This window comes from Galeopterus variegatus, unplaced genomic scaffold (assembly GCF_000696425.1).
Source record: "Galeopterus variegatus unplaced genomic scaffold, G_variegatus-3.0.2 Scaffold6865, whole genome shotgun sequence".
In the NCBI taxonomy this organism is placed as follows: Eukaryota; Metazoa; Chordata; class Mammalia; order Dermoptera; family Cynocephalidae; genus Galeopterus; species Galeopterus variegatus.
The window spans coordinates 94,797-119,564 of NW_007732976.1; the positions used below are offsets into that span (position 1 = coordinate 94,797).

Consider the following 24,768-nt stretch of genomic DNA (forward strand, 5'->3'; position numbering starts at 1 on the left):
GGGCGGCCGCGGCTCCTTCACCAGCCTGGCGGTGGGAGTGTTCGTGGTGTACGTGGTGCACACCTGCTGGGTCATGTACGGCATCGTCTACACCCGCCCGTGCGCCGGCGACGCCAACTGCGTCCGGCCCTACCTGGCGCGGCGGCCCAAGCTGCAGGTGCGTCCCGCCCGCCTGCCACCGCGTCCCTGCGCCCGGGCGGAGCCCCCATCGCTCCTTCCCTCCCCGACTCCTCGGGCCTTGGCGGGGGTCGGCCGGGAGGCGGAGTCGGGGAGGGGGGCGTTGGGGTGAGGGGGCGCTGGGCGGCGGTGGGCGGCCGGCCCCTCGCGCTGACGCCCGGCCCTTGCAGCTGAGCGTGTACACCGCCACACGGTCCCACCTCGGTGCCGAGAACGGCGTCGACCTGGTCTTGAACGTGCAGGACTTCGACGTGGAGTCCAAGTTCGAGAGGTACGGGCGGGGGCTTCCGGTGGGAGCACTTCACTTGGCGAACTTGCAGGGGAGAGGGCTGGGACAGAGAACAGGACTTTACAGGAAGTCATAATTAAGTGACACGTAACATTAGAATAGATCTAAGTGTGCGAATATGTATAGTGACTGTCCACTGCTACACGTAAAACGTGGGTCTTTTAAACTTCTACGTGTAAAACGTGGGTCTGGTTCTCAACACTCGATATCAAGTACAGTTTTTAAGTGATTTGCTTGTCAAGGTGTTACATTTTCCCTCTCCATTGCCTGGAGGTGTCAGATGGAGACTGACAGAAATGTGTAACTGCTGGAGTAAGCTCCTCTGCCTGCAGCCCTGTCGCGTGGCGGGAGGCAGTGCACTGGGCAGAGGAACCACATTGTTACACACCAGTCTCTGCCTGGCCACTTTAGCCTGGGACCTCGGACGAGTCAGTGACCACTGAGAGCCTCTCCAAAATGGAGGCAGGAAATGCTGCTCTTTCAGCTTTCAGTTCTAACTGCCCACACGTCTCAAAAACGTGCAGATGTTCACTTGGGTTTAATTTCACAGACGTGAGTACCGTCTCCTCTGTGCCACGCCCTGTACCAGCTATCGAGGACGGGTAGTGAGGTTCTCAGTTTCTGCTGGCACAGTCTGTGAGACTGGAGCAGGAGAGGCATGAATGCTCCTGACACAGCTCCCTCAAGCTCTCCTTAGTCTTGTCTCAGCAGAAATGCCACTGCGGGACATGGACGCAAAGCCCAGCCCCTGCTGCAGGAGACCACTCAGCTGTCGTGGTGGAGACACTCTTTCTCCTCAGTGGAGAGGAGTCCTGTGGTGTTCTCTGTTTTTCATTGCAGCAGGAATTATTTAAAACTTTGGCCATACGATTTGTAAAAGAAAAAGAAGGAAGATGAGGGTGATCATAAAGGTGGGATTGTGGTTTTTACCTGGGACTCATGCATGGAGCCAGGCGCCTGGCCCAAGGCCTGGACAGGCACCGCTCTCAGAGCCTCTGCCCACTTTGACCCTCACATGCTGGAAGTCTGTCTTCTGTGGCTGTTAGTCTTCCATCTTCTTTGAAAGTGCAACAGAGACCAAAAAACTACCCAAATTAAATATTTCTGAGGTCTCCAGTAGTGTCACAGAAGCTGTGGATCGTATGTGGCTGCTTAGCTTGTGAGTCTGGGGCAAGAATTGTGCTTCTCTGACTTGCGTTGTATTATTTCACGTGCTGTAGAAATCAACTAGGTTCTTGTCCAGGCTCAGGTGCCATTTTCCTCCTGGCCACTTCAGCCCGGTGACCTCGGGTGAGTTATTGACTTCTCTGAGCTTTGTGAAATGGAGGCAGAAAATGCGGCTCTTTCAGCTTACAGTTATAGCTGCCCACGCTTTTAAAAAATGCTGAGGGCACATCTGTGTTCAGGACTGTCAGTAAAGTCACAGGCAGGTGGGTTTCGTTTTTAGTATTTCCAAGCTAAAGTTAGCTGAATTGAAACAGCATTATTTATAAAGAGATTTGGGTAGTTGCCATTCGTATAGATGTAGAATATGTTTGTGTGGTTGAAATTATAATTTGTTTTGTTTCAGGACAGTTAATGTTTCTGTACCAAAAAAAACAAGAAATAATGGGACGCTGTATGCCTATATTTTCCTCCATCATGCCGGGATTCTGCCATGGCACGATGGGAAGCAAGTGCACCTAGTCAGTCCCCTGACTACCTACATGGTCCCCAAACCAGAAGAAGTCAACCTGCTCACTGGGGAGTCTGCTGCACAGGTGAGGGTCTCCCTGGATGACCGGCAGAACAATGTGCACCCTCCCATTCAGAATTCACACACACTTTGGGCCGGCCCGGTGGCGCACTGGAGAGTGCGCCGCTTGGGAGCACAGTGGCGCTCCCGCCAAGGGTTCGGATCCCATGTGGAGACCGGTTCCTGCTCACTGGCTGAGCGCGGTGTGGGTGCAACACCGAGGGTTGTGATCCCGTTACCGGTCAGTAAAAAAGACAAAAAGGAAAAAAAAAAATAATAAAGTAAAGCAATCTGAGTGTTACTGGCATATGTATCTGTCTTTGAGCTGAATCATTTCCCATGCATTTGCAGATAAATTTTATATCAAATTAGTGATGAAAAGAGTAAGTGGTTAGTGTTATTCTTTATCCAGATTCCCTTTCAGGCCAAAGGCCTCTCAGTCCCCAGGGAGAACATGTCTCCTTCCAGTGGGTGGGTGAGCGGGCAGGTAGCTCATCCTCCAAAGCTCACCTGCACCCTTCTCTTCTGGAGTTAGCACTGAGAGTCGGACTCACAACTACATTGTGTATAGGACTGAAATATTCTGAGAGTACAATTCCAAAATATGGAGAAGGTATACGTACCAGTTACATTTCATACATCTGTAGAAAGCTATATGTGCAAAGAAACACTAGAAGTCACTTAAACGATTTAACAGGGCCATGAATAAAACAAGGGAATTCCAATATCCAAGTCTGTGTTTTAAGTAGAAAGTGAGATAATTTACAAACAGGAAAGACACAACTTTTCAGGAAGCAACTGTGAAATTGTTCTAAGCACAGAGAGACAGGGCAATTCAGGGTTAAGGCAGGTTTGAAAACCCTTCTGGTACCTACTCTTGCCTCTCCTGGTTTGCAGTCACCTGCTGGGTCTCCTTAGGAAGATCCCTCATCTGCCAGCGTCCATGTTCTCTTCACGTGAGGACAGTGGCCCCCTCATAGGGCATCCTGAGGAGTCAGTGAGCTCAGGGTTAAGGCAGGTTTGAAAACCCTTCTGGTACCTACTCTTGCCTCTCCTGGTTTGCAGTCACCTGCTGGGTCTCCTTGGGAAGATCCCTCATCTGCCAGCATCCATGTTCTCTTCACGTGAGGACAGTGGCCCCCTCATAGGGCATCCTGAGGAGTCAGTGAGGTGACGGTGCATATGTAAGGAATGGCTCTGGAATGTAGCAAGTGCTGAATAAGTGCAAGCTGTTACTGTGAGTTAGAACACTATTTTCAATGTAAATTTTTATAGCTGAACTATCTTTAGGTAGGAAATAAATAAGATGATACTGTTTTGTAGAATTTACCAGTGAGATGTGAAATAAAGATTTTCTTGCCAATCAGAGTTTCTCTTCTGAGTTTAATTTTATTTAGGATTGATGCCTAATCCTTGAAACATCTCCTTCCAGACAACTTGATGTGCTTGGTTTAGAAGGTATCCCTTTTCAGTCTTCTTACAACCTGCAGGGCTGTGTTAGCTGCAGATTTGCTAAGTCCACTACCAAGGTCACAGGGCTTGTGCCCTTGTCAGGACCTGAGAAGTGGGCGTCCTGAGTCTGCAGACCCTGAAAAAGGAGTTGGTGAGATCTGTGACCGTGTATTGCGAAACAGCAGCCCTTAGGCTTCCGTTGAGACACCAAGGAAGGGCGTGAGGCCAGAGCTGGGGAAATCGGCAGCTGTGGGATCCTGGTGGCATGCACCACTGGGCTCCCTTCCCTGGTTGCATGCATCTGGGCAGCCACTCTGTTCACAGGTGAAGATCCTGACCAACCTGGTGCCCATAGGCACCATTTTCCACCCCAGCAGTGGCTTCTGTTTCCCCTCATTTAGCAGCAGATCGAAGCAGAAAAGAAGCCCACGAGTGCCCTGGACGAGCCAGTGTCTCACTGGAGACCAAGGCTGACGCTGAATGTGATGGTGGATGACTTCGTCTTCGATGGTTCCTCCCTGCCCGCCGATGTGCATCGGTACATGAAGATGTGAGTGTTGCCCCCAGAGTGACAGCAAAGGGGGTGAACCTGGCAGTGTGGGCGGGGGATCCTGCCAGGGCCCTGGCCTGACCACAGACCAAAAGCAGGTGGGCCACACCAGCATCCTAGAACCCCCAGCTCTCTTCCTGCTTCTCTTGGAGGTCATATTGATGGGACTGCCACCAAAGGATTGGAGGGAAAGAATGACAGTGGAACTGGTGCATCTCACATTCTGCTCTGGCAGAGTCTCCCCCTTGTCCTAGTTCCACCATGAATTTCTTGTTTTTGTTTTAAACTTGTGTATTAGTTTGTTTCTGTTGCTTATAACAGAACACCTGAAACTGCGTAATTTGTAAAGAAACAATGTTTATTGCTTATGGTTTCGGAGGCTGTGAAGTCCAAAGTCCAGGGAACACATCTGGGAGGGCTTCTTTGGTGGTGGCTTCAGCAACGCAGGGTGTCACATTGTGAGAAAGGGGGAGCAAGAGAGAGCTGCTCACTGGCTCTCCCTGTAAAGCCAACAGAACCACACCCACGGCCGCCGTCGAGTGCATCAGTCCATTCTCTAGAGCCTGGCCCTACAATCTCATCACCTCTTTAAGACCCAACTTTTTAATTACCGCAGTAGTATTTTCCACTCTTGACAGTTACAGTAGGGATTAAGCTTCAGTGAGTTTGGGGACATTCAGTCCACAGAAACTTGATTTGTTTAGATTTACTGGAGAATTTGTCTTTAGGTTGTGTTACTTTAGTGTCACTAGCTGTCATTAGTTGAGTAACTATTAAAGTGGACATGTTTGGCCAGCTGAAGTTCCCGTGTCGCCCATGTTTTGGGGAGCCCAGTGGTGAGACCTGTCCACGTGTCACGCGGCATCTGGAGACGGCTCTGATGAGAATTGCCTTTCTGCCCACATCAGTAGTTCTATCTCATCTGTGCATGCAGTTCAGAGTGCAAGAGCTACATGACAGTCACTCAGTGAAAAGCCCCCTCCTGTTCTCCAGCCTCCCCCTCAGTGGGCAGCCTCTGTCCAGGTGCCGATGCTCTGTGGGTTTTGTTTCCTTTCGTCCCTCATGTATCCCAGGATCCCTCGTCAGTGCACAGATGGATCCCTCTGCTCCATTGTGTGGCTGTGTCCCCATTGGTCCCCCCATGGCCACAGGCTCCTTCCCAGTTGTGGCTGTGACTGTTCTAGTGGAGGGTGCTGCTTAAACATGCACAGTGGGATTCTTGTCTCCACGTAGAAAGTTAATATTCTGGGATTACTAAGACTGACAGGACCTGGAAGTGATGCTGGGTGGGGTTTCTCTACTTAGTAAAGCCCATTCCTGGGTGTATTTAGTTCACCTAGAGGTGAAAGTCTCCATCCTGACTTTGAGGAATGTGCTTTTGTCCCCAGGATCCAGCTGGGGAAGACCATGCACTACCTCCCCATCCTGTTCATTGACCAGCTGAGCAACCGGGTGAAGGACTTGATGGTGAGTGGCCTTCTCTGTGCAGTTCACTGCAGAACCCGCTGTCCACACTGCATTAGTGAGACACCTTGGTCCTGGCATTAGTATTCTATGAGATCGTTTTTGGCACAGGTCTCTTTCCCATGGTGGGAAGTGTCACCCTTAGGCTGTGAGAAGGCTGTAGTGAGGGGTCCTGGGACCTGGCCGTGCTCCATGTTTGCTGCTGGCTGGCGGTGGGATCCTCCTGAGCCTCTGAGTCCTCACGGTGAAAGGCTCCTGAGAGATGACTTATTAAGGGCTTAGATGGCAGGTGCCCAGGGCTCCAGTGGAAACAGCTTTTACATATTTGTTCCTGATGTGAGGTGCATGTCAATTCAGAAAGCACTGGAGCCAACATCTGCTTCCTTGGGAGGGTCCTGCACAGGGGGCCAGAGGAGAGTGTCACATCACGGGCCCTGCCTCAGAGTCGCAGCTACTGGGGTGGCCCCTGAGCGAGGCTGAGGTGCCTAGGAAAGTGGGGAGGTGGCCGCCCGCTGGATCCTGGTGCTCTTGCCATTGCAGACAGTAATGGCACCTCTTCTCCAGGGCTGCTTTGGGGGTAGATGAAAGTTGGCTGACCCTTGGCTAGTGATGAGAGTAATGATGGTGATTAACATTTAATGCCACTTAGTACGTGCCAGGCACTGTGCTAACATTTTAATCCAGGTGCTTACTTAGGGTTAGAAGTGAATTCGCTAGGGTCACATGCTAGCAGAGGGCCTGGATGAGCTGCCCTGCATGGCGTCTCCCCGGAGCTGCAGCTGTCATCCATGAGCACGTACAAGAAGCCAGGCTGTCTTCTTTCACTTAAGGCTTTTGGTAACTTTTTAGTAGCACTTTCCACATTTTATGGATGAGGAAACTGAGGCTCAGGACCAGTAGGGAGCTGATCAGAATGCACAGCTGGTAACCAGGAGAGGCAGGTGCCTGGCAAGGGCCGCTGCCTTGGAGACCCCTGCCCAGCTCTGCTGCCTGCAGCTTTCGAAGACAGGGTCCCTCTGTGTGGCTGCTCACTTGGGCCCTGAGGGGTCCCACACACACAGGGTCCTCCACTTTTCTGGGGCACTGATTGCTCCTCCGTAACCTATAGGCAGGGATGGGGCAGGCAGTGGCCAGTGCACAGGTCTGGTTGGCTCCCAGCCTTGGCCTGACTTGGTTTCTCTTTGTCAGCCTCTGCAGTGCTGGTTCTCTTCTGTGTTTTCTGGAGTGTCCTGTGGTGCTATTTGCAAACCTCAGCACACCAGGTTCTGCTGAAGTTCACAAGATGGTGCTTTATGAAATGCAGGGACTGTCTGTGGTCACTGTTTGTGAAGCCATGTGGTGCTGGTTCTTCCCAGGCATATGAAACGGTGACCAGTGCCTGAAGGTCTGCAGGTGAAGGCCCTGTGCCTGTCTGCAGATCCCAGCTAGCTGGTGGTTCCTGGGCAGGAGCTGTAGAGAGCCTCTGTCCTCCTAGTGGCCACCTGCTTCGTGGTTTAGGAAGAGTCCCGTACACAGACACAGAGGCGAGTGAGCTGGTGGCCAGCTTTTCCCTGCATCATGCTCTCAGTGTTGCTGTTGCTTGTCCTGCTTGGAGCGCTGCCTTTCAGAGGCATGCCATCTTTAGGGAACAGCCAGCCTGCTGGGGTTCAGCAGCCAGCAGGAAGTGGGGCACTGCCCCATGGAGGCCCACTGTTGGACAGACCTGATGGTTCAAGGAGTGCCCAGTGGCCTGCTGCCCTCCTGCAGCAAGGCCAGTGCTCTGTGTGGGGCGCCCCAGCACCTGGCTATGGAGCCCAGGAGCCCAGGCCTGCTGTCTGCTGGACACTGGCTCCACAGGATCCCCACGCCTCTGATACCAGCAGTGATCACTGTGATGGGTCGGGGAATGAGAGCAGGTGCATCTGATGGCACATGGACCATGGTGCCTGTGCGTGTCCTGGACCCCTGAGGGCAGTCACTGCCCAGGCGACCTCTGGTTCTTCCAGGACGGTGCTAGCCCCGAGGGTCATGCTCAGCTCCTGCCCCTCGGTTCAGCATGCTGCCCCGGGCAGGTTCCCAGCAGGTGCTGTGGTGAGCACAGTCTCCCAGGATATCAGGGCGTATGTGGCTGGGAAAGATAAGACACACGCAGCACAGAAGGGGTGCTGCCTGTGCCGATGCGCCCATGGGGTGGTTGGAAGAGACATGTGGGGTGCCGGTGGGGGGTAGAGGGGGACACGGCACGTCAGTCCATGAGAGAAATGGTTGCCTGGTCTGAGGTGGCAACAGGGTGGGAGCTGAGTCCTGTGGGGGGAGAAGTGCGGTGGGCAGCGCTGCCTGGGTCGGAGCGTAAAGGACCTGAGATACAGGATGAGCAGCTGCAGCTGACATGGGGCTGTGGGAAGAGGCACAGCGTCCACGCATGTGATGTGTCCACAGCCCTGCAGGACAGGAGGCAAGGATCCACGAGGGGCCCCAAGGACCGTCTGGGTACGGCATGTAAAGCTGCTCCTTGCAGGGCTCGGGCTATGACTCGGTCCTGTGCGGTGGCGAGTTCTCGCGTCTGGTTTCCCTCGCGCAGGTCATCAACCGCTCCACCACGGAGCTGCCACTCACCGTGTCGAGGCTGCTCCTTGCAGGGCTCGGGCTATGACTCGGTCCTGTGCGGTGGTGAGTTCTCACGTCTGGTTTCCCTCGCGCAGGTCATCAACCGCTCCACCACGGAGCTGCCACTCACCGTGTCCTATGACAAGATCTCGCTGGGGCGGCTCCGCTTCTGGATCCACATGCAGGACGCCGTGTACTCCCTGCAGCAGTTCGGTGTGTGGCCACCCCGTTCATGCAACAGCTGTCACAGCCAGGCAGCCTTGTGCCTCCAGCAGAGGCCTTCACGTCCTCGTGATCCCAAACGTCACTGATGTCTTGTCTCCATTTTATCTCTTTGGAAATGGCCTTGTTGATGATCTGAAAATTTGCTTTTTTCAGAACGTAATATTTGAAATGTCACTGTTTTGGTAAAATGAACCTTCACTGCTGACAATGGTTAAGTTTTCTACGTTCACAAATACCTTTGTGATGTCAGGTAAGGTTGAAGTTGTCCATTTGTCACTACAATGTGTTTTCTTTATCCTTGGCAGGGTTTTCAGAGAAAGACGCTGATGAAGTGAAAGGGATTTTTGTAGATACCAACTTGTATTTCCTGGCGCTGACCTTCTTTGTCGCAGCGTTTCACGTGAGTCGTCACTTGTGTTCTTGTCGCGGAGCGATGGTGCATGCTCTGGGGTGACTCCAGGACCGGGAGTCCCCACCAGGTCGGCTACCCCACAGTCTGTGAGGTGCTGCCCAGCCCCCAGCCCCTCAATGTCCTTTCTCATTGTCCAGCGGTCAGCACAGCTGAGACTTTGTGGCTGACATCCTAATGGGCACTTCCCCAGCTTGGGGGTGGGGTGGGCATAGAACGGAACATTGTCCACAGCTTGGAGTACTTGCCTGCTGGCTTTAGAGGCAGTTCTGAAAAGAAGATCCAAAATACTTTGAGCAGTGTTCACATCAATGAAATTAATGTATGACTTTGCAAAACAATTACTTCAGCGTATACATTCTAATAAGATGATGGTAAGTTTTTAAGAAACCATTTCTGTGTGTAGAATCACGTTTTGTGTGTGGAGTCTCAGAATTGCTAGAAGAAAGCTGCACCAGTGCCAGCTGTGATGCAGGACTGGGGGTGGAAGGACGAGGAGGCGCCAGGGAGCTCTGTGGGAGCTGGTCTGAGTGCCTGGGAACTTGGCCACCAGCCAAGCTAAATCTTCCAGAAGCCCTACTGGGAAATTAAATGGTGACTTTTATTAAAAGGTCAGTTTCTCTTAGGTTGAGCTTTTCTGTTTTTAAGGCAGTAAGGGGCGAGACTACTCTCCCGAGTAACAGGGGCTCAAGAGCAGAGCAGAGGTGCCTGGTCAGCCATGCGTCCCAGGGAAGATCAGGTGGGAGAGGAAGTGTCTCGATGCCTGGGTGTTTTGCCCACAAGTTGAGTCAAAGATGCATATTTTAGAAGTGCCCTTAGAAAAGCCCACCTTCGAACGCCAAAGCTGATGTGGCAGGTGAGGCCTGTGGAGGTGTGGAATCAGGCATGTGGACATCTGCCTAGGTGTGTCCCTGTGTCGGGTCCAGGGCCCACTGCAGTCTCATGGGGGATACAAGCTATAGAAACAGTGAGAGTCAGATTGCTGTCCTGTCTGTTCTTTTCAGCTTCTTTTTGACTTTCTGGCATTTAAAAACGACATTAGTTTCTGGAAGAAGAAGAGGAGCATGATTGGAGTGTCCACCAAGGCAGGTGGGTGCCCAGGACTTGCCCACTCATGAGCTTGTGTGCTGCCGTTGACAGGGATGGGCTGTCCTGATAGATGCTAGTAACAGACTGAGCCCTGCTTGAAGCCTCTTTAGATGCACTGTCACAAATCCAGGGAGCTGTCTCAGAGACCACAGTGAGTGCCTCAGACCTGTCGCTGCAACTGGAGATGGAGGCTGGAGGCAGGAGGGGCTTGCTGAGCCCTTCTGGCAGCTTGTGTCGCTGATATGGCACTGAGACCTTGTACCTCTGCTGGGGTGACATTGGGCGGCACTCAGGAGATAAAGCAGTGCTCAGGGCCGTAGATAGGGTGGGAAGGGTACCCCTTGGGGCTGATGGCCCAGATGGCGGGCTGCCAAGATTGGAGCCCCACTGGAGGCAGAGGCGGCCAGGATGAGAGCAGGAATCCTCCTGGCCTCTCAGGAGGGCATGGTGACTGGACCAGCGTGAGTGGGGTGGGTGAGGATGACCAGCACAGCAACCCCGGCATGAGAGAAGTGGGGTTGGCAGGGGGTTGGTTGTGTCTGGGTGCTGGTATCCGGCTCGAGCAAGGGTCTCATGTGGTAAAGGCAGTTCATCTCATGTGGAGAAGACACACCCAGCAGGTGGTCCTTACTGCTGCGTGGAGGCCCTGGGCATCACCAGTGACTCCACCTTCTGTGCCCTGCCTTGGTCCTCCTGCCCCTCCCCCCAGCACAGCAACCCCGGCATGAGAGAAGTGGGGTTGGCAGGGGGTTGGTTGTGTCTGGGTGCTGGTATCCGGCTTGAGCAAGGGTCTCATGTGGTAAAGGCAGTTCATCTCATGTGGAGAAGACACACCCAGCAGGTGGTCCTTACTGCTGCGTGGGGGCCCTGGGCATCACCAGTGACTCCACCTTCTGTGCCCTGCCTTGGTCCTCCTGCCCCTCCCCTGGCCCTTTCAGGTGTCTGGTGGGGGGTGGCTAGCAGACAGCAGCTCCTGCCTGCACCAGGCACTTAGGGAAAGCAGAAGGATGTTTCCAGAAAGCTGGTGTGGTTTTTAAAATATAATTTTAGTACAAAAAGGAAAGCTTTTAAAGGAAACATACATTTAGTGTAGAACTGGTATAAAAACAGGAAAAGATGGAGGAAAGCAAGCCACACTCCACAGTCCACAGTCCTCCCGGCGCGTCTCTGAGTTTGTTTAGGTATTTGTAGACAGAGCTGGGACTTCACTGTCTGCTCAGTTCTGTGGCAGTCACTGTTTTTTCATGTTATAACATGGTCTGGGGAAGGCTGGTACCTCATGTGCATGGTGGCATGTGTGGGGTGGGTGCCCGCATCGCCCTCTCATCATGGACATCCCGTCCCCAGTGCTCTGGCGCTGCTTCAGCACCGTGGTCATCTTCCTGTTCCTGCTGGACGAGCAGACCAGCCTGCTGGTGCTGATCCCGGCAGGCATCGGAGCCGCCATCGAGGTTAGTCCCGGGCACTGCGTGGGGCAGGCTGTGTGATCTGTATGAGGTCCAGGGCCTCAGCACATGGTGAGCTGAGGCCTTGTTCCTGCGGGTGGCGGTGTCCCCTGGGCAGCGCAGGTGTTCTGGGAACACTGAGTGGACAGGGAAGCAGCCGCTGTCAAGAGCTTGCACAGACTGACGGCAGGGAAAGGTGGCTTCCCACGCACAGCTGACGAGGGGGCATCTGCTGGGCAGACACAGTGTGGCATGTGGGTCCACTCTGCCACATGGGGAGCAAAGGCACCTACCATGCGGCCTTCAGGATCTCATGGTCTAGCTGGAGGTGTGAGACGCGACAGCTGTGTGGGCAGTAGCCAAGGTCATTTGGTCCCCTGTGCTCAGGTCCTGGACATTTGGAGCTCAGAAAAGGGAACCTTGTGGGGCAGACAGGTTTGGAAGCCAAGGCTTGAGGGACGGCCATTGACTGGGGACGGGAGGACAGACCAGGGCTTCTGCGTACGTCACCCCTGACCGGGAGTGAGAGTGTGAGAGCCCTGGTTCTGGCATGCTCCGCCGGCAGCACTGGCCCATGTGGCTGTCAGTGCGCATCAAGGAGTGGGCTTCAGTGATACTGGAGCACTGTGGGCTGGTGACCCTCCACAGTCACAAGTCACGGTGTGGACTCCCATTTCAGAGGCAGGGTGCTGGCCCCAACCTTGGGACGTGAGGTGGGCCTGAGGATGAAGTGAGCATGGCAAGGAATGGGTGTGTTCCAGGGAGGTCCAGGACAAGGCTCAGGCCTGCCAGCCTACCCGGAGGAGGAGAAGGCTGGTGCGGGGCAGCGGGAGGGCACAGAGAGCTGTAGTCGGGCCGTGTGCGGTGGTGTGCTGAGTGCGGGTGCAGAGGCTGTGGGCCAGGGCCGGGGCCAGGCTGGCGTCGTCAGCTGCAGCCAATGGGCCTCTCGGTCAGATGCCATGGCACCGCGTCCTGCCTATGGCTGGCTACGTAGTTCGTCCTGATGTCTGCTTGGTCTTCTCCTCTCAGCTGTGGAAAGTGAAAAAGGCATTGAAGATGACTGTCCTGTGGAGAGGCCTGCGGCCTGAGTTTCAGGTGAGATTTCCTGTGGGGACTGAGCCCCATCTGCCCTCTAGAGTCCATGACCTTCCTCTCCTGTACAAACCCACCGTTCTAGCGTCCAGCCAGTGGACAGTCTGTTGCCGCTGTCCAGACTGGCTGGAGCTTTCCGGTCCCGTCCGCGTTGAGCTGCGGGGTGCTCTGAGGGTCGGTGACTGCCATTTCATCCTGGCGTGTGACTAACCCAGCAGCAGAGCTGCCTCCAGCGAGCAAGCGGGTGCCATGGGGCTCTGCGGTTCTTTGCCCGGTGAGCCCCCATGGCAGAGCCGTGTTGGCCTTATGGTCACAGCCACTTCTTTATTCACCTGAGGACCCCCATCCTCATCATAAGCTCTAGTTTTGACTTGTCTGTGTCTGAGCAAACCTGCTGCAGGGGGTGCCAGTCCGATTCCTGCATAAGGTAGCCACTGCTTTGGGGATAGCAGTTGTGCCCAACTCCTGGATATTGATAAGTATCCTGGGCAGATTGGGGCTGGAGGTTAAAGGCCAGAGTTCCTGGACTTACCGTTACCCATAACGGGCCTTGGTTGAGCTAGAACCCTCAGAAGTTGCAATGCCCGTTTTCCCAGATCGTGAGCAGGTGGAGGACAGAACGCTCACCAGGTACCACGTAGTCTCTCATACTTTAGTGTTAGCCCTGTGACTCTGCCTTTACTGATTTCAGGGCAGGATCATAAAATTTCTGTACAAAGGGGGTATTTTCACTGTAAATACCTGCAGTGCTGGACCCAGCAGCCCTGGCGAGGGAAACGGTTAACAGGGTCGCTGTCTGAGTTTCTGTTCCTTGCACAGGGGGCCAAGGGCCAAGCACACTGACGCTGGTTAGCTTTGCAGTCGTGTGTGATGCCCTTCCCCCTGCAGTCACAGCTACGCTTGGCTCAGATTCCTTCCCTGAGTCAATTAACATTATCATATTGAATTTTACAACAGTTTGGCACTTACAGTGAATCCGAGAAGAAAACAGAGGAATACGATACTCAGGTAAGCGATGGGGGTGACTGGGCCGTGTGTGTGCTGGGCATGTAGAAAGCAGGCAATACCCTGGGTGATAGTATCCCTCCTGTGATTGTTCAGTGTGACACAGGGTGACATGGTTCCCGGGGTGACCGGCCCATCTCGAGCAGGATCCCAGGAGTGAACACACTCGACTCACTTGTGACCTGGGTGGGGAGGGGGGAGGACCCACTGCCTTGTTCCCAGCCCTTGCGGGTAAAGCCAGGCCTGTGTCACTGCACAAGTGGGGATGTTTTTACTGTCTGAGAGATCGCGTCCACCAGGCAGCCCTTCCCTGTTTGCTGGGATTGCTGCGAGCTGCCTCGCTGTCACCAAGAGTGCGAAGGCTGCAGAGCCACATGGCCTGGAGGAAGGTCTCCATGTGGCAGGGCATCCGCTTTTCCCCTCTTTCATAGGGTAGCTGAAAGTTTTAGTTTGATTTAACAGAACATTTCTGCACAAGAATGTTTTTTGGTTTAATGGTAATCAGTTTATGTTCCGATTTTCAAAAGAGATTATAATAAAACTGCTATCAGAATAAATACAGTTAGGGGATAACTACCTTACTTGGAAGGCAGTCTTACTACGTAATTCTGGGAGTGTTTCTTCCGGTCTGTTTCCATTATATTTATTGATCTGTTGTAGGTTGGTTGGTTTTTGCTTTCGATGAGCCAAAATTGATACACTGGTATTGTTAACTAGCATGCACAGTTTCCGTCTGGGTTCATGTGTGGTGGACATCCTGTGGGTTTACAGGTTTACAAAGGCGTGTGTTCACTGCAGTATCACGCAGAGTAGTCACTCTGCCCCCAGTGTCGTGGGTTTTCTGTCTTTTTAGTTTCCTGTGTTGTGTTAGTTCCTTGAAATGCACGTGCAGAGGTTTGATGTTGAGAGTATTTCTCTAGTGATTAACTTTGTTCCTTGGCAGGCCATGAAGTACTTGTCTTATCTGCTCTACCCTCTCTGTGTTGGGGGTGCCGTTTACTCGCTCCTGAATATCAAGTATAAAAGGTAGGGTGCTGCGCAGACCTCACACCTGTTATGCCCCCCAGCTGAGAAGTCCATTTGGTTACTGAGCAAACTGCACCTGGCAGGCAAGCTCAAGCCCAGGGCACCAGCTCCCAGTCTCCCCACCTTCTGTTGCCCAGGATTCTGAGCAGGGTGGGCTCTGTGCCTCAGTCTCCCCCCTGCAATGGGGAGGAGACAAGAGGACCTGCCTGCAGCCACGGAGGGTCTGAGTGCTCATCAGGAGTGGGTACAGAATGGGAGCTGCAGCCCTGAGCTGGGAAAGGTCTGCGGCCGTCACCCAGCCCCTGGGCCTCGCTCTCCCCTTCCATGGACATACGGCCACATCTTCCAGCCTGAGATGTGCAGGCTGTCGTGCTGTGGTGTGACAGCTTCATTAAGGCTTCAGCAGCGTGTGGACCTGCAGGACGCTGGAACAAGACTAAGGGCAGGTGGCGGGGCCCTGAGCCAGGTGGGCACGCAGCATTGAGAGCTGGACATGGGCTACTGTGGTTTTCCATCCCACTGGAAGTCCTGTAGAATCAAGCCTGTCAGTGCAGAGTGGCCCGTGCCCCACCTGGAACCCACAGTTCCATTGTAGCAGTTGTATGAGGGACAAAGGGGGCAGAAGGCGTGGCCCTCCTTAGGCTCAGCAGGGTCCCCGCCCTGCCACGACTGGCAGCCCTTCTTGGCTGCCCCGCTGCTGTGAGAGTGCTTGGGTGTTTATTAGAGGATTTTTCATGAAAGAGTTGTTTGTAGTCCAGGTAACACGGATGTTAAATGATACAGGAAATCGGCTTTTCTGAAGGTTACAACTCCTTTTTTCCCTTTCAGTTGGTATTCTTGGCTAATCAACAGCTTCGTCAATGGTAAGTGCGTGAGTTTCCACCGTTTCAGTAACAGCCTTTACTGCAGATGCTGTATTTATTGTTCCGCCTGTAACCCATCGTGGCGGGGGCGCTGGTGTTAGGCTCGGCCCCACCATTCACTCCCCTTTGTGGTGCCCACCACTCACCGCGCGGCTGCCAGCCCGGGCTCAGGGCACCTTGTGCACCCGAGAGGCGAGGATAGGGCCTCCCCTGGAGGTGGACACTGAGCAGACAGTCTGCTTTCTCTTCCTCATACCAGCAGGTGAACATGAGCATTAAAACAATGTTGTCTGTGTGTCTTATTGCTCAGAGCAAACCAAAACGTCGAACCCAGAGTATGATGGGCCCCTGGAGATCCCGCCATGCCCTGCACAGCCACGCCTAGGGTGGGCTGTCCTGCAAGGCTGCTCCTCCTGCCTGGGCAGCCACTGCCCGCACCCACTTGCCCTGCCAGGCTGGCCTGAATCACAGCTTTGTGTTCTCTTTGGGAGGTGATCCCATGGCCCTGTGCTTGACCATGTCCCACACTTGACCCCAGCCCCAGGGCAGGACCTTGTGGGGCGCGTGGCCACGTCCTCACAGCACCCCAAGCGCCCAGCGCTCGCCTGACCCCATGGACAAGAGTTACCCTGACTGCTAGACGCGTCAGCCAGAAAGCTGCATTGTGTGGGGACTGACTCCAGCCGTGTGGACGGTGGGCGTTTCTCCCGAGGAGGCGTGTGCAGGCTGCAGACCCTGCCCCGCTGCCCTCCATGCCTGGTGTCTGTTTTTCCCCAGGAGTCTACGCGTTTGGCTTCCTGTTCATGCTACCCCAGCTCTTCGTGAACTACAAGGTAAGGCCCGCGCAGCACCCCCAGCCGGGGCCCTGCCTTCTGTGCTGCCGCGACTGACCTGTGCCTCTCCCTGTGTCTCAGATGAAGTCGGTGGCGCACCTGCCCTGGAAGGCCTTCACCTACAAAGTGAGTGCCCCCCTGACAAGGTCACTTCTTGTGGAGCAAAGTCATCACAAGTGGGTCGCCTTGACCCAGAAGTACATTTGGTAGCCTGTCATTTTGTTGGAAACTACTAAGGAGTCTCTTAAGAACACCAAGAGCCATGGTAGTAGCCTTGACTGTCACAGGGACAGAAGGTTTTTTTTTAGTTAGAAGCTCTATTCCTCTTTGGTGACAAGTATCAAAACAGATTCGCCTTAGCCTAGTAACTCAGTGTATGGGGTTGGTGGGTTCGGGCACCACCCAGGCAGTAGCTGGAAGCCCCCCACGTGCAGAGCTCGGGGTGCGTGACCCCCAGGGCTTGCAGAGGTGCCTTGGTAGCGTGGAACTGCAGGTGCTTCATGGCACGGTGGGTGGGGCAGTCCCACAGGACGTGGCTTTCGGTTTCTGTAGTAAAATTACAAGTTCTGACAGGAAAGAGCAGTGCTCACATGCTGTGCTCTTAGGGTGCGCTTTCAGGACAGGCCTCTCCAAGCCCCCAGATGTGGAGAGCCCGTGGCAGGGTCGCCGTGCACGTGGGGCCCTCAGAGACCGCTCTGCACTGCCAGCTGTGGCGGGTGGGGCGGGGCCCACGGGAACAGCGTGTGCCGGCGCTGGCTCCTTCCTGCTGCTCTTGCTGATGTGAGGAGTCGCGACTGTGAGTGTCGCTCACCCGCATGAAGCGGTCTGCTTGCTTAGCTACAGACAGGACTGCAGCCCTGAGCGGGCGCTCAGCTCTCCCGTGCTTCACAGGCGTTCAACACCTTCATTGACGACGTCTTCGCTTTCATCATCACCATGCCCACGTCCCACCGGCTGGCCTGTTTCAGGGACGACGTGGTGTTCCTTGTCTACCTGTACCAGCGATGGTGAGTGTGGCTGCCACGCGCAGGTCACGGGGAGAGACTCGTTCTTACAGACTCCCTGTGCTCGGTCCATTTGGGGGAGAGGCTGTTTGCAGGTGGTGGGTTTTCCTGTGTTGCCTAAAATGTGGGTTCCAGTTGCCAGCACTGTGACGTGGCAGGAAGTGGCTCCAGCTCTCTGTCTCATCACTTAGAAGTGCTTGTTTCTGTGTGCAGCATCCTGTCAGCTGCTGTAACCACAGTCCTCCATGTCCACAAGGGACAGCACACGCAGGTCCCTGCTGTAAATGGAGTGATGTATGTGTGTGACCTGCCCACGTCCTCCTATGTGCTACAAGTCACCCTTAGATCACTTGCAGTACCTGATGCAGCATGCACGCTGTGTGGGTGGTTGCTCTGCACTGTCTAGGGAGTGGTGACAGGGAAGGAGTCTGCACACGTGTCGTGTGGACACAGCCATCCCAGGCCTGGCTGCACGTCCTACCGCGGCTGAGTCCACGGGTGCAAGGCCTGCGGCAGGGAGGGTGAGGAGGCCTGACTGTGTGCGTCTCTCCTTGCAGTATTTGCATATTCATGGTCATTGCCATTTAGCAGAGCACAGAGACGGTGATTGCCGGCCACAGTTCTTCCTGCAGTAGGTGCGGGGTGTCTGGCAGGGGGTCACTGGGCCCAGGTCTCAGTGCGGGAGCAGGCTCTGGGCCTTTAGGGCATCAGCTTCACTGAAGAGCTCACTCACCCGGGTGGTAACTGCACCCCACAGACAGCAGACTTGAGGGCCTCCCAAGACCGATCACGCTGACCTCTCAGCTTGGTCCTCGGCTGAGGGTTGACAGCTAAGGCAGCACTCCGGGAGATCTTTCTAAACTCAGATGCTCAGGCCCTGCCCTGGGCCTCCTGCGTCCCCTCCAGTGGGGACTATGTGGAGCTGCCCGCCTCTGCCGGGGCCCGGGGTGGCAAGGGCTGTATCCTGGAGCACAGGAAGGAGCCTCTCCATGGAATGAGTGTCCCAGAACCTCCTGGCTCTGTCCTTCTCCAGCCCTCAAGGTCCCTCTTCCTAGCAGGAGGCACCACCCACCCACTGTGCAAAGACGCTTCTCTGCATCCTCCCCAGGCCACAGGCCACCAGACCAGTGCAGGAGAGGGGCTTTTCTTCCCGTGGCCCCTCCAGCTGGCCTGCCCCTGTGGGGGACAGGAGGCTCACCTGGGGCTTGAGCCAGTGTCCCCTGGCAGGCTTCCTCATGGGCCTCAGGGAGCACAGAGCCCTCACTCGTGCTCTGCAGGCTGGGGCATGCAGCCCTCCAGAAGCTTTGTCCCATCAGCGTCACGTGGCCGTCATCCATCAGTGCACACGCGGCAGCCCAAGCATGGCGTGACCCAGCGGCTTTCTGGCTGCCACACCCCTGCGCTGTGTCAGGGTAGAGCTGCTGTATTCGCACTCAGATGCATGTCTAGAGGAAGGGGTATTTTCCACATGGGTGTGGTGCTCGGCTCTGCCACCTTTATCAAATCCACAAAGGGTAGGCGCCACAGTTATTCTTCCTGGGGTCCCATCTCAGGTCAGTGGGACCCTCTTCAGGTGGCTCCCAAGTCCTCGTACACGACCCCAGGAGTCCCTGAAACCTGGCTTCTCTCCGTGATGCTCGGCTCCCCACGTTTCCAGCTGCAGACGGTGTTTGGCCGGGACCCCAGGGCTCTCAGTAGGAAGTGAGCGAGTCTTTAAAGCGGGGGCCTAGTTCTGTTTGTGGCAGAGTAGAGCTCCAGGCTGTGGCTCTGGGAGCCACTGTTTCTTCCCACCTCAGTTTCTTCATCTGTAACCAGGGGTGATGTTGGCCAGGCCCTGGGGGGGATTGTCAGGGTTAATGGAAGTAATCACTTGCTAGATGCTTAGAACTGGACTGAGGACGTGAGTTGTCCGTGGGTGTTAGCTGGTTATACTTTCTATAGTTCCCGAAAGTGAGACCTGTCCGAGCCGCACCTCTGCCTCCCACCGCAGGGCTTTCTTTCCTTGAGAGCAGGGCACTGGCCATCTGCAGGAGGCGTGAGGCAAACCCAGGAGCCCCTTCAGCCTCCTGATGTGAGGGCAGCGTCACGTCTGCTGCTTCGACTTTTCTGTTACTACCTTGCAGACGATGGCAGCTCACAGGGAAGTGGGCCAGGAACACTCGTGCCCCACTTGAAGAGAGGCGCCCCTCGGTGGGCTCGTCAGTGGCTCGCCCCTTGTGTCATTGCAGGCTTTATCCTGTGGATAAGAGCAGAGTGAACGAGTTCGGGGAGTCCTACGAGGAGAAGCCCAAGCGGAAACCCCACGCAGACTGAGCACCATCCCCACCTCGGGGGCCACAGGGCACTGCCAGCAGGACAGCATGGAGTGTCACCGAGTGTCTGCGGAAGCTTTGGGAGGACTTTCCTGCACGTTGCATCTTCTGCATTGCCAAAAGCCCTTCAGATGTTTCTTGAGCGTCTCCCAAGTTCCCTTTATGTTGGTTTTGGAAGGAACTGGTGGCACCTGCCCCCCCACACACACACTCACATGTGGACGTCGGTCTCGGTCACAGAGCTACTGGGTGTTGGCGGTCACCTGTCTGGGTGGCAGCTTCCAGCTCAGGGGCGTTCAGTGGGGGTCGGGGGCAGGCTAGTCACTGCAGCATCTCCCCCACCCCCACCCGGCAGATCCCGGGAGCCCTTGAAGGCAGGGAGGGTGTCGGCCTGCATTTCAAGTTGGTTTTTAAGTGTTCCTTACTGAATTTCAAATGCATATGGAAATTCCTTATGGATTCTGGGATCAAATGGCTCTTTTTTCCCTTTTGTTTAAAATTTGATTGTTTTAAAGCTTAATGTACGTATGTTTCTATTTTAAAATAAATTTCTCTGGCTGTGATATTTTTCTTGACGTGGAATAACATGGGAAGTATTTCAGATATTTAAGTGTAGCCCTTTCCCAGAAATCAACACATAACGTGGGTTGATTTGTGCATTAAAGAGCAGATGTACAGAGCATGTCCCAGGCTCTCGAATCGTGAGTGTTCTCAGATACTCAGGTCTCAGTGGTTGAAGACTCATGTGTCATACAGAGCCGTGGCCAGTCAGATTGATCATACTTCTAAGAGAAGGGCCTTGTTTGAGGCAGAGAAAGAAATAGAAGATGTGTTTCAGAGACAGGGAACAGCAAGATTCGGTGGGTAACAGTGTAACCGTGTTCCGTGAAGTACAGAGCCGTGGCCAGTCAGATTGATCATACTTCTAAGAGAAGGTCCTTGTTTGAGGCAGAGAAAGAAATAGAAGGTGTGTTTCAGAGACAGGGAACAGCAAGATTCGGTGGGTAACAGTGTAACCGTGTTCCGTGAAACTGCATTCTTGAGAAACTTCGTGGACTTTTATCAGCACGTGTGTTTCCGGCAATACACCCCCAGCTCGAGCCCCGTGATCCAGAAGGCAGGGGCCTGCCTTTCCATTCAGTGTTCAGTGTTCCCTGTTCCCTGTTTCTGGAGGTGGCTTCTGGTGTTGTCGATGCCAGCAGCGCCATGGCCCCTCCGGAAGCCGCAGCCTCAGGTCCTCCCTCCCAAGGCACGGGGCCCTTTGCGAGGTCTCTAGAGCCTGTTTTCTGAGCAACACGGCGTCCTTCTACTTGTCGGCACTTAAGTAGATGGCACTTAAGCAGATGACACTCGCAGTTCCAGGATGTTAGTTCAAACTGATAACCAGGCCTGGGCACTTGTCAGGGAATCCGCACTCAGTGGTTTGAAGAGAAAGTCTGACTTCAAGTTGTCATTTTTCAGTTTTATTGAGTAAAATGCTAATGCAAATAAATACATGGTGTTACAGACAGTAGCTTAGAGCCACCTGGTCACCTGGGCAAGCGGTCAGCTTCCTCAAATGTGTGCACCTGGTCACCTGGGCGGGAGCTCAACCTCCTCAAACGTGTGCACCTGGTTACCTGGGCAGGTGCTCAGCCTCCTCACACAGGTGTACTTGGTCACCTGGGCGGGGCCAGCTTCACACAGGTGCACCTGGTCACCTGGTGGGGTGGTCACAGGCTGTTTGTGGGAATGTTTAGACATCAGGAAATAAGTTTCAAAGATTTACAGTACCCCTCACATCCACATAGTTAGAACCTTTACCCAAGGTGCACTTAACTATCTTCTTAAGGTCAGGTTACCTGACGGATTCTTTCCTCTTCACACCCACAAGTTTTTTTTTGTTTGTTTGTTTTTTTCGTGACCGGCAAGGGGATCGCAACCCTCGGTGTCACGCCCGCACCGCACTCAACCAGTGAGCGGACCGGTCTCTATATGGGATCCGAACCCTTGGCGGGAGTGCCACCGCACTCCCAAGCGCCGCACTCAACCGAGTGCGCCACCGGGCCGGCCCCACACCCACAAGTTTTAAACATTTTCTTTTGAGGAGAGGAGGCTTGCTTTATAAAATACACGACTGGCTGTGCTCTGCATGATTCGTCTAGCACGTTTTGATACCCCAATAACGAAAGCCACCTATGGGGAAAGGAATACTACCAAAGTTCACCGACGAGCCAGTGGAAGCTACATGTGCCTGGGAGGCTTTGCTGGGGCCAGTCTGCGCATCACGCCATTATGTCCTTTCCTCTGCCTCGTGGGGGACGCACCACAGCGGGCTCAGTGTGTGGCCAGCCTCCACAAAATGACGCTGAGAGGGTATTTTGCTACTCTTTCCTTTTTTGGTTTCAATATCAAAAATAGTTGTTACAAGAACTATTATTTTTGCATCGCACCTGCTCTTTCGTTTCAGCTGGCATGTGTAGGAAGGTGAACGCAGGACCCGAGTTAAGCTGACAGTGGGCCTGTTTTCTAGAAACGCCGTCGAAGATTCCCTGCAAGGCCCAGCACAGGCCGGGCAGCGCTGGCGTCCTCTTCTGTGGGCTGGCTGGTCTATTTTTGAACTCAGAGAATTAATTATTAATGACCCTCCAGTGCCATTTTTTTCCCCAGGTTACAAATAACATTACACAGGGATCAGCTTCTTCTCGAGGCTGTTAAAATCACATTCTTTTTTTAAAGAAATGTTTAATCAAAGTTACAAATAGTTCCTCTTCCAGAAGTTGTAGTCAGGTGTGTTAACAAATTACTCTTCTGAGGTTGCTTGGGCACCTGCCTATCCTTTCTACACATGTAGAGAAGTTGAAGTAAAATCAGAATTCGGAGAGTGAAAACTTGAAAGTCCTTTAAAGCTTCATAACTCAGCATTTAGTCCCAACCCTCTTTTGGACAAATGCTCCTGTTCCTTGGCAGTTTTTTTTTTTTTTTTTTTTTTTTAAAGATGACCAGTAATGGGCCGAGCCCATGGCGCACTCGGGAGAATGCGGTGCTGGGAGCGCAGCAGCACTCTCGCCGCAGGTTCGGATCCAATATAGGGATGACCAGTGCACTCACAGCGCTCACTGGCTGAGCGCCGTGCGGCCGGTCTCAAAAAGGACAAAAAAAAAAAAAAAAGATGACCGGTAAGGGGATCTTAACCCTTGACTTGGTGTTGTCAGCACCACGCTCTCCCAAGTGAGCGAACCAGCCATCCCTGTATGGGATCCGAACCCGTGGCCTTGTTGTTATCAGCACCACACTCTCCCTAGTGAGCCACAGGCCAGCCCTCCTTGGCAGTTTTTAATAATGAAAATGATTGTGTCTTAGCACCACCCTCTGGTATCAGGGGGACCCTGCATGTCCACTGTCCAGCAGTTCATCTGCAATGCCCTTGAACGCTGGTCACTCAGCTCGTTCTGGTGAGGAAGTAGTACCACACTTACAAGTTTTCTCTACGCTTTCATTGACACTTCTTCGTAACATCAAGGCCATGTCGTATGTGATGATTATGAAGTGGACTTGGGGGAAAAAAACATCCAATCAGGTCAATCACAGAATATGTCAAAACCCTTCCAAGGTATTGTCTCCAAATGGATGATTGTGCAAAGGTGGAGACCTAAACATTGAGGAGGACCATGTCACAACACATCACCTAGAATTTCAGCATCCTACCTCAGCTTATAGGTTCCATTCCTGAGCAAAATTGACCCCTACTCCAGAGAGGGTGTGCCCCAACTCAAGAAACGGTGTGCCCCTGCTCCAGGCAGAATGGACCCTACTCGAGGCAGGATGGAGCCTACACTCCAGGAAGAATGGACCCTACTCGAGGCAGGATGGACCCTACACTCCAGGCAGGATGGACCCTACACTCCAGGATGGATGGACCCTACACTCCAGGCAGGATGGACCTTACACTCCAGGATGGATGGACCCTATACTCCAGGCAGGATGGACCCTACACCCCAGGCACGATGGACCCTACATTCCAGGCAGGATGGACCCTACTCCGGGTAGGATGGACCCTACACTCCAGGATGGATGGACCCTATACTCCAGGCAGGATGGACCCTACACCCCAGGCACGATGGACCCTACACTCCAGGCAGGATGGACCCTACACTCCAGGCAGGATGGACCCTACACTCCAGGCAGGATGGACCCTACACTCCAGGCAGGATGGACCCTACACTCCAGGCAGGATGGACCCTACACTCCAGGCAGGATGGACCCTACACTCCAGGCAGGATGGACCCTACACTCCAGGCAGGATGGACCCTACACTCCAGGCAGGATGGACCCTACACTCCAGGCAGGATGGACCCTACACTCCAGGCAGGATGGACCCTACACTCCAGGCAGGATGGACCCTACACTCCAGGCAGGATGGACCCTACACTCCAGGCAGGATGGACCCTACACTCCAGGCAGGATGGACCCTACACTCCAGGCAGGATGGACCCTACACTCCAGGCAGGATGGACCCTACACTCCAGGCAGGATGGACCCTACACTCCAGGCAGGATGGACCCTACACTCCAGGCAGGATGGACCCTACACTCCAGGCAGGATGGACCCTACACTCCAGGCAGGATGGACCCTACACTCCAGGCAGGATGGACCCTACACTCCAGGCAGGATGGACCCTACACTCCAGGCAGGATGGACCCTACACTCCAGGCAGGATGGACCCTACACTCCAGGCAGGATGGACCCTACACTCCAGGCAGGATGGACCCTACACTCCAGGCAGGATGGACCCTACACTCCAGGCAGGATGGACCCTACACTCCAGGCAGGATGGACCCTACACTCCAGGGAGGATGGACCCTACTCCAGGCAGGATGACCCTACACTCCAGGCAGGATGGACCCTACACTCCAGGGAGGATGGACCCTACTCCAGGCAGGATGACCCTACACTCCAGGCAGGATGGACCCTACACTCCAGGAAGGATGGACCCTACACTCCAGGCACGATGGACCCTACATTCCAGGCAGGATGGACCCTGCTCTGGGCAGGATGGACCCTACAGTCCAGGCAGATTGGACCCTACACTCCAGGAAGGATGGACCCTACACTCCAGGAAGGATGGACCCTACATTCCAGGCAGGATGGACCCTGCTCTGGGCAGGATGGACCCTACAGTCCAGGCAGATTGGACCCCACACTCCAGGAAGGATGGACCCTACACTCCAGG

The 24,768-nt window shown here is 54.2% G+C and overlaps 1 protein-coding gene across 2 annotated transcripts; it reads left to right on the forward strand.

The window, feature by feature from the left end:
- The first annotated feature begins 23 nt into the window (after nucleotides 1–23).
- On the forward strand, nucleotides 24–20,119 carry CLPTM1L (CLPTM1-like). 2 transcript variants are annotated; one of them, XM_008591363.1, is made up of 17 exons: nucleotides 24–157; nucleotides 348–448; nucleotides 2,037–2,226; nucleotides 4,055–4,203; nucleotides 5,592–5,670; nucleotides 8,349–8,466; nucleotides 8,784–8,878; nucleotides 9,892–9,976; nucleotides 11,324–11,427; nucleotides 12,451–12,516; nucleotides 13,471–13,521; nucleotides 14,462–14,544; nucleotides 15,373–15,407; nucleotides 16,185–16,240; nucleotides 16,322–16,366; nucleotides 17,132–17,247; nucleotides 19,473–20,119. In XM_008591363.1, exons 1-17 carry the CDS (start codon nucleotides 74–76, stop codon nucleotides 19,555–19,557), a joined length of 1,542 nt encoding a protein of 513 aa, XP_008589585.1. In that variant the 5' UTR covers nucleotides 24–73; the 3' UTR covers nucleotides 19,558–20,119. The 2 variants fall into 2 exon arrangements, with proteins under 2 accessions (XP_008589585.1, XP_008589586.1); XM_008591364.1 differs by having other exon boundaries at nucleotides 4,058–4,203.
- Nucleotides 20,120–24,768: the final 4,649 nt, after the last annotated feature.